We start from the raw sequence: 9,262 nt of genomic DNA, 5'->3' as shown, positions 1-9,262 counted from the left end.
AAGGGAAAGTGTGGGGAGCTGGGGGTCGGCCTCTGCTCACCCAGATAACCAGTGACAGGACCAGAGGGAATGGCTTCAAGTTGCACCAGGGGAGGTTCAGGCTGGCAGTGAGGAGACATTTCTGCTCAGAAGGAGCAGCCAGGCACTGGGACGGGTTGCCCAGGGAGGTGGTGGCGTCACCGTCCCTGGGGGTGCTCAAGGAGAGGCTGGACGTGGTGCTTGGGGACATGGTCAGTGGGGACACTGGTGGTAGGGGGTGGTTGGACCGGGTGAGCTTGGAGGGCTTGTCCAGCCTTAGCGATTCTGTGATTCATTTTATTTAAATGTGCCATCGCAGTGAAAACGTGCAATAACCCACATAACGATCAGACGCACGTAAAGCTTTAACCCTCAACCCCTCACAGCCCCGCGGCCGCCATTTTGGGCTCAGCGCGGCGGGCACCCCCTCGGCGCCCTCCCCACCATGCCCGCCCCCTGCCCCGCCCGGCAGCCAATGGGGGGCGGCGCGGCGGGAGCGCGCGGCGGGGCGGCCATGGAGGAGGTGAGCGCCCGCTTCGTGGCGCAGAAGATCAGCAAGGCCCGATGGCGGCCCCTGCCCGCCGCCGCGCTGCAGCCGCCCGACATCTTCGCCACCGGCTCCTGGGACAACGAGGTGAGCGGCCGCGGGGGTCCCGGGGAGGGGGCCCCAGGGGGGTCACTCCTCGGGGCGGGCCTGCGGGAGCGTTGAGGCGGTGCGTTCTCCGTGCAGGACAACCGGCTGGCGCTGTGGGCCGTGGGGGAGCTCGGCAGCGGCGAGTACCTGGGAGAGCCTCAGCTGCTCTGCGACATCGGGCACGATGGGGACGTCATGGACATGCAGGTAACACGGCTCCCGGTTCGCTCCTGACACTTAATCAGTAATTATTGTAACACTAATATTCCCCCCAAAACCCCAACCCCCAACTAATCCTTATGAAAAAGGGCAAAGCTGGCCAATATCAGTCTTTGCTTTTTACCAACAAGTTAAGATACAAGTCTAATCGCTTTGATTTTAGAGTATTGACGTCAACTCATCAAGTGTTCGTTATCTCCCTTTATAAAGTTTTTGGACCAGGAGAGAATTGTTGTTGCCTCTTCAACAGGAAGCGTAACCGTGTTCCGTCACCATCAGAATAACCAGGTGAGTACCTCGCACCGGCTCGAAGCTGCCGCTCTGCATAACACAGGGCCACTTTGATCTTGCTCTAAGATTTCTCAAATCTGCCACAGCAAGAAACATCTGGCAACAATTTTTTTTTTTTTGAAGTCTGTCAGAAAAAAAAAGCTTTAGTCTTATACATACAAGGAAAGAACATTTTGCACTCATACCACATTAATTAGGTTCCAGTGCCAGACAGACCAGGTTATACGCTAACATATCTGTAGCTACATAGTCAGTTCACTGAAAGCACACTTGAAAAGATTAGATTGTTAACTACAGATATATTTGAGTAGTTTTAGGCAATGGGAATTAATGAATTTGATTTTTTGCATTATTTTAAAACTATTTGACTCTGTAATGTCTAAAACTTTGTCACAGAATCACAGTCTTTTGCTTTGATTCTAAGTCACTGAGAATAAATTATTTATTCACAGTGAAACAACAAAGACTAATATTTGTTAGTAGTTTGGCACACTACCTAAAAGAAACTAAATTCCTCGCAATCAGAATGTAAATCTGCCCTTACATTTTGTAAAGGCCTCAGCTCTTTTTCCTTGGCCTAGGGAGAGATTGGAGGGATAAGTCTGGTGAGGGACATTTTGCGTTCATAAATAGATCCTGTTAATTCTGAATTCCAGCTCTTGTTAAAAAGGTGGTTCAGAGAAGACAATCATTGTTTTATTGAAGAGTTACATGCTCAAGCATTGAGGGAAATTCAGATCTCTGATTCTTACTTGTGTAGAAGATTGTCATTCCTGTGAGGTGGTATGTCTTTCCTTGAGCTTCTTTCTGGTTTTGTGAGTATTCTGAAAGCTTTGCCCTATCAGGATCATTACTTAACAGCAGAATTTTGTGTCTGGTTGCTATTTAGACTTTATCGGTCAACCAGCGGTGGGAAAAAGCCCATTGCCATGTGGATCAAGACACATCTTGTGGTGGAGCGGCATGTACTGGAGTCATCTGCAACAACCCAGAAATTGTCACTGTTGGGGAAGATGGTAGAATAAATCTCTTCAGAGCTGACCAAAAGGATGCAGTAAGGACTATAGGTATGCCAAGTAAATACTCAGGTTGTTTTGGTTTGGAAAAGCTTGGCTGATTCTATATAGAATCTATAGTTTATAGAATATAAACTATTCTGTATATAATAGAATAGTTTAGTTGGAAGGGATCTTCAAAGATCATCTAGTCCAACTGCAAAATACTTATTTTAGCCAAAACACTGGTGTGTTTTCAATGCTCTTCTAGTCACAAATCCAAAACACGTGTGGCTCATCAAATGATAACAATAAAAAGGAAAGCAGTTGAGAATTTAAATATCCCAAGGTGAATGTACTTCCTCCAGATCATTCCTGTATTCCCGTAAACTTCATATATTTGAAGTGCATTTCAGATAAATGTCTATATTCATTCAGATTTCAGATATTTGTGAGTCAATGATTAAACTGATGGAGACATTTTAAGCTTAACATTCACTCCCTGTAGGCTTCTGTTCCATCAGAATTGCTAAATACTCTAATAGAATGCATGAAATATGGTTAAATTTCAAGAACCAAATCATTCATAACCGAGCATATAAAATGCATACATAACTGTTACATTACATAAGTGAGTAAACGTCTACGGTCATTTCAAATCATTACTTGTAGTAAGATTAACTTCCCTGTACCAGAACATCTACTTCTGTGTGTCTAAAGGAACCCCCAGAGCCAGAAACCACAACTTGTGCCCTGTTCTTTTATCAGATAACATGGCTTAGAGTGATCATCTCCCACTTAGTGAAAAGGGTTCGTATTTCCTGGAGTAAGAGATGATGTGATAGAGTGACAGATGTTTTTTGGAAGGTGTCAGAACTGAATCTCAATTCTTCTGTCGTGCTAATCTCATGGAATAGTACATAGCGGCTGTTAGAAATCAGACAAAGCAAAAATGATTTAAAGCATGCTAGCGCTGTGCTTGATAATGTAACTTTCTCCCTGAAACCTCAGTTTGACACATCATCTGTGTTTCCTCTAAAGTGAAATCTTACCTCAGATTGAGCAGATGAAGGAATTTACACAGTGGTAAGCCAATTAAGGAATGAAGTGTCTGGGATTTCTAGAGAGGGATACTTGGGTGTGTATGGCTGTGTGCATGCACACACAAGGTAAATCCTATTAATTGCATACAGTCCTTTACTGAAGCTCCCTGAATATTCTTGTAAGAAATCTTTTTTTTAAAGTATAGGAAGAAATGTAGTGAGGCACAAGGCAGAGTTTTAGCACTAACCCACAAAACACAGTAACTCCTTCCCCTTGGAAGGGGAAAAATAATTAACTTAAAAGGGTTATCTTATTTTTACATTTTAGGTAAACTTATAAACATTTTTATTTATGGCAGAGAGTGTTCTGATACAAGTTTAATAGAGTAGAATGTTTTGCTGACTCACAGGAAAGAGACGTTCACCAAAAAAATACTGATTTTTCTCCTGGCAATTGCTCAGATGGATATAAGTCGTTAGTTTTCTTGGTGTTCACTTGATAGCACTATGTAAAAATGTTTGCTTTTGTAGTGCTAGCTCTGGAGCCAACTAAACATAGCTTCTTACAGATTTGTCTCAGTAATGTTGGTTAGAGGAAGCAAGGGCTCCTTTTTCACGGTGTATCCTTGCAACACTTAAAATTTTACGTGACACTGGACCATCTTTGCCCCTGAAGAGGTGGTCTGCTTTTAGAAGTTATTTTGTTGCAGTTAAATGGAGATGAGCATTCGGTAGGTTTACCTGAATTTCTAGTTCAATGCTTTCTCGATCTCTCTTGCAGACAATGCAGACAGCAGTACGCTCCATGCAGTGACTTTCCTTCGCACAACTGAGATCTTGACAGTAAATTCAATTGGACAGTTGAAAATATGGGACTTCAGACAGCAAAGAAATGAGCCATCTCAGATATTTTCTTTGTAAGATCTTAATTTTTGACATAGTTACTGAGAAGCATATGCTACTTTATATCTGATTTAAGTCTTTCCTGATCCCACACTGTTCTTGACAATGGGATGATAAATGACCTTTTTTTTTTTCCAAAGGTTTTTAACCACTTTGGTATCTTAAATACCAAAAGCAGACTGCCTAATGGCTGAATTACTCTTGAGACTGAGCCTTCCTCTTTCCCTGATTAAAAATACCTTTTTTCCCCACAGGCCTAGTATAAAGTTCTTGGCATTTGAAATGTTTTTTTTTGTGTGATAACATTGTGCCTTATAAGGCATTGTGTGAAAACAAACTTAGAGCTAGATTCAAATCCTGTTCTTTGTCTGTGGAATAATTCCCACTGCTGTTAATAGACTGCGGGTTAGGTACCTGCTTTTGTTAGTAGTCAGTCTTCCTTTTTAACTATTACTGTATGTTGTAACTGTAGTTATAACATGAATTTCAGAGTAACCCTCTTTTTGTAGGTATACCTAAAGTACACAAGGCTTTCTGTTGTAAAGCTGCCAGATACACTGCAGGGCGCAGAACCTGCTGCTGGTCCAGCTGTAGCTGCGTGTTACTGCTGTGCCTATAAATTCCAGTAGGTGTCATGTGGCTTCAGCCTCTTGTGACTAGCTGCTGCAGGAACTGAAGCTGCAGCCGATGCAATTAATATGTTGGTCAACACTGCTAGGGATTAAGGAGGAGAAAATGTAAATTGAAAGAAGAATTAACGTGTGTGTGTGTATTTTTTTTTTCCTTCTTCTCCCTTGCAGGACAGGTGAAAGAGTTCCACTGCACTGTGTGGACAGGCACCCCAATCAGCAGCACATTGTGGCCACAGGGGGCCAGGATGGGATGCTGAGCATATGGGACATCAGGCAGGGTACTATGCCAGTGTCCCTCCTAAATGCTCATGAAGCAGAGAGTGAGTATCTGGATTGGAGCAGGGAGAAGAAAGCATTTTTAGAAAAGCTGCTCAAAATCCTGGGTAAAAACTTGGATGCATTGTAGCTACAATAGACAATCACATGTGCTACTTAACGTGTCTTTATCCAGCTCAGGTTGGTCCTTTTCTGTACGAGAGACTGTTCTCACCTAAAAGCCAACTCTATTTATATTAAAAGTAGAACTCATTATGAGTTCTTTATTAGTCATTAGAGACACATAATCAGAAAGTCTATTTCCATGAAGTATATATTAATAGTTTCTGCTCGTAGAAACTGATGCTGTGGTGTGCAGCTGTAGCAAAGTGGGAATGCAGTTTCTAGCAGTCTTGAAAATGTGAAGGAGGAGGACTCAATAGTACAGAGCTAACTTTTCTGTTCATTTATGTGACTAAGATACCAATTCATTTTGAGCTGAACATTTCTTGACTCAATGCCACACTTATATTTAAGGAGTTAAAAAAAAAATAAAAATGAGGTAAGCTTTACCCACAAATATTTTTCACAGTTGTGGTATTTAGACACAAAATAATAACACGTGTGCTGGGAAGGAATGCATGTTGTGTGCAAATTTTAACTTAATAGTAGGGAAGATGGCATGAGAAAGTATTTGGAATGCTTCAATTCAGATAAGATTGTAACTTCTAAGAACATTCTCAGTATTGAAAATGCAACAAAATAGGCTTTTCTCCCCCCTGTCCTCTCAGGGGAGGGAATACTGCAGTAGATAACTAATGGTGGGGCTTGGGGCCTTTCTCCCCACCTGCCCCACTTAAGAATGGAAAGTTTTGATGGGGACCTGAGCTCTTGTAAGTGCATGTCCATATACTAACCAGATTGCACTGAGCTACATGCTTGGTATTTCTTGTAGTTTTGTTTCTCTTCAGGCCCCGAGGACCTACTGAAGGGCAATCTAGCCTTCACTAGTCCAAAAAGTAAAGAGAAAGGTGTTAACTTCTCAGAAATCAGTAGTACTCTTCGGTTTCATCAAAGCTCTTTTTCTTTCTCCCCCACCCATCTCCCAAGCAAAACTGTAGGAGGTGCTGACTGGGTGATTCCATTCTGCATATGGCCAGGCTATACACATCAGTGGTAGCAGCGTTGTTTTACTGCTATGTGCACTCCTTTTGATTTGTGCATGAATTGTAGTTATAGATTATGTACCCTCCACCTCTTTGGCAACACCAAGACCACACTGCCAACACTGACTATGCTGCCATTGAGACGCATATTGTTCTTGCAGTCTGGACAGATCGGCGAAATACTTACATCTCAAATACCTGGAGATGGCGGTGGCTTTGTTATCCATACCACTATCCACACGGAAAGAAGCCATCCTGGTTTATGGTTGCGAAATTATCTTTCTATTGTCATAAATCACGCTTAAGTTATTTTAAGACAGAAGCGAGCTCTTAGAGTTTTATACACGTTATCTGGATTTATGAAATGGAAGAACCAAACTGCTTTTAATATCATTGCAATGTCAAAATCTTCAGGAGCATGTTTTACGCTTTTTAAGTATGCTTTCTTCTTTGTTTGTTTCGATACTTACAGTGTGGGAAGTTCACTTCCATCCCTCCAACCCAGATCACTTATTTACATGTTCTGAAGATGGATCTCTTTGGCATTGGGATACTTCCACAGACATATCTGAAAAACCATCGTTTCTTCATCAAGGTAAGGATGATTAAAATTTATTTGCATTGAATTTGTCAGTTGGCAACATAATTAAAGCCCATGTCAAATTACAAATACAGTCATAACACAGAACGTTTAAAGCTGATTTATTTTCTTAGAAAGAAAGCACTGATAGGCACTTCAGGAAACCTACTTATAAGGCAAACAGTTGTGTGTGGGTTTTTGTGTTTTAATCTGTCCTTCCTGTACTTTGGTGTGTGAAATCTGGTATTTCAGAGATAGAGTTCAATTAAAAATCATTTGTATATAGAAGAGACACGAAGGCAGCCTAAATGACCGTACTACCTGAGTCTCTGAGGGAGACGGACAAAATTTTGTAATAAAATAAGTAATAATTATACATTTATTCCTTATGCATTTTTATGGTTATAATTGGAAGACTGTTAATTAATGAAACTGGATCCCTTTGTAACATGCAGGATTTTAATTAAAAATATGATAATGGTTTAATATAAACATTTCACATGATAGTCATAAAGACTACTTAATTGCTTGCAATTTCAGGTTGTAAACGGGAGACTTTCAGATGTCATCTGCTGCCTTTGATTTCAAAGTTGCCATTCAAAATCCAGTTCTGTGTAGGGAAATAATAGGATAACTGATGATCAAATAGGATAACTGATGATCAAGTTGTACTCTACATGTTTTGGGGTATATTAAATATAAACTCTTAATACCTCTTTAACCATGTGTTAATTTTATGCCGAATGCCAAAACTGCAAGACTTCGGTTTGAATTTAAAATTTCATGTGGAAAAAATTCCAAGTCAAATCCAGCTATATTGTTTGGGGCAGAATAAGTAGGAAGAAGATACAGTAAGGGTAAAAGTGTTGTTAAAGCCAAGCTGATGCTCCAAATGTAGCAAGACACTGTGTACGCAGACTTTTTTTTTTTTTTTTTATTTTAGATCTTTCCTTGCTTTAGTCTCTGGCTAGAAAAGCTTGTAGGTAATTAGTTTCTTCAGCAAGATGAGGTCTTAGCTGTACTGACCTGTTAGTGTTGACTGAGGATAGAGCTGGCAGCAGGCTTCTGTAATAGCTTCAAGAACTTAGTTTTTTAAGCTATTTTTCCTCAGTTTACCACAGAGACAACTTCTGTTAACTAATCCGAAAACTGACTTGTCAGTTTAAAGTGGCATTCTAATTAAGTCTGTCCCACACTTACTATGTTTCTCTAAATTCAGACAATACTAAATGGAAACTTATTTCCCCATTTTCCCTCTTCTCTTCCCTTTCTTTTAGGAGGAAGAAGTACTGCCTACCTTTCCCACAATACCATTAACCAGTCTGTTGTGTGTGCCTGGCTAAACAACGATCCTACCAAAGACCGCATGGAAATCACCAACTTGATTCCAAATCAGACTTTGTCTGTGAATAGTTTAGATGTTCTGGGACCGTGTCTGGTGTATGGTACCGATGCAGAGGCTATTTACGTGAACAGACAACTTTTTTCATGAGACTCCTCCAGGAGTCCTTTGAAGTGCTGATGACCTTGAGCTACTGGACAACGTTTGTTTCATTTAGGTTAACTCTGCTCAGTCTGTTATCAGCACGTGGGGGAGAGGCCTGTAGCTTGGCCCTGGTATTGGAGCAGGAATGTGAGTTATCCCAGATTCTGAAAGCCCTTGCTTGGTACCCGTGCTCCAGCATGGGTAACTAGGCAAGTTTACATGTATGCTAGTCCTCATTTCTTCCCTAATGCCTGTCTGATTTTGGTAAGCAGACAGGTAGTCAGTAGGGCAAGATCTATGCTGTAAAGTTATTTCTGGAATACGCACAAGGCGAAGAAAAGATAACCTTTTTTTTTTTTAATGTAAATACTTTTTTCCAAGTGTTAATTCAAGGCCAAACTATGGAGTTCTTTGGCATTCTTTTTATGTCACATGAAAGAGATTGGGGTTTTTACTATGAGGTTTTGCTATATATTTTGGGAAGATAACTTTTTATCCAAGCGCATGAGAACTGGAGAGGTAAACTGTTAAAGATGTGAACTATGAAAGGCCCTATCGGAGTTTTAACATTTTAGTAGTATTGTTTTGGGTTATTTACAGCTTCGTCACAGATGTCGCATGTTAAATGTTGACCATGACAAGATACCAGGTACATAACGGGCAGAAGACTGTTTTTATAGTTAAGTGGTCATAAATGAGAGACGCGTTGGCTGTTTTCAAGTATGAGATCGACAAAGACTGTGTCTCAGATTTCGGAAGCCTCAATCAAAACTTCACATCTAGCCTCGATGCAATCTTTGAAAGGTTGATTTTACGATTAAAGCTGCGCCTTTTTGTTGCAGAGGACCCTTTCTCTTTTTTAATAAACATTTTGCACAAGAACAGTGGTCTGGCTTAATTAGTTTCCACAGGTGTAACTGCAGTTAGCTGCGCAGGAAGGCAAACAACTGCAAGTTCGGGCTGCCTGGGGGCGAGAGGAGAAGGACAGAGGGAGATGCCAGGACTTGGGGCAGCAGCTCAGAGACCAGCTTCTCCTCAGC

The 9,262-nt window shown here is 41.2% G+C and overlaps 1 protein-coding gene across 1 annotated transcript; it reads left to right on the top strand.

The window, feature by feature from the left end:
- The first annotated feature begins 510 nt into the window (after nt 1-510).
- NUP43 (nucleoporin 43) lies at nt 511-9,098 on the top strand. The gene is made up of 8 exons (XM_084283678.1): nt 511-652; nt 749-859; nt 1,082-1,159; nt 2,052-2,229; nt 3,982-4,117; nt 4,904-5,055; nt 6,629-6,751; nt 8,014-9,098. The coding sequence occupies exons 1-8, from the start codon at nt 533-535 to the stop codon at nt 8,226-8,228; spliced, it is 1,113 nt and encodes a 370-aa protein (XP_084139804.1). The 5' UTR covers nt 511-532; the 3' UTR covers nt 8,229-9,098.
- The last annotated feature ends 164 nt before the right edge of the window (nt 9,099-9,262 follow it).

This window comes from Netta rufina (assembly GCF_964035555.1).
Source record: "Netta rufina genome assembly, chromosome: 3".
In the NCBI taxonomy this organism is placed as follows: Eukaryota; Metazoa; Chordata; class Aves; order Anseriformes; family Anatidae; genus Netta; species Netta rufina.
This window is presented reverse-complemented; position numbering and strand designations above follow the sequence as displayed.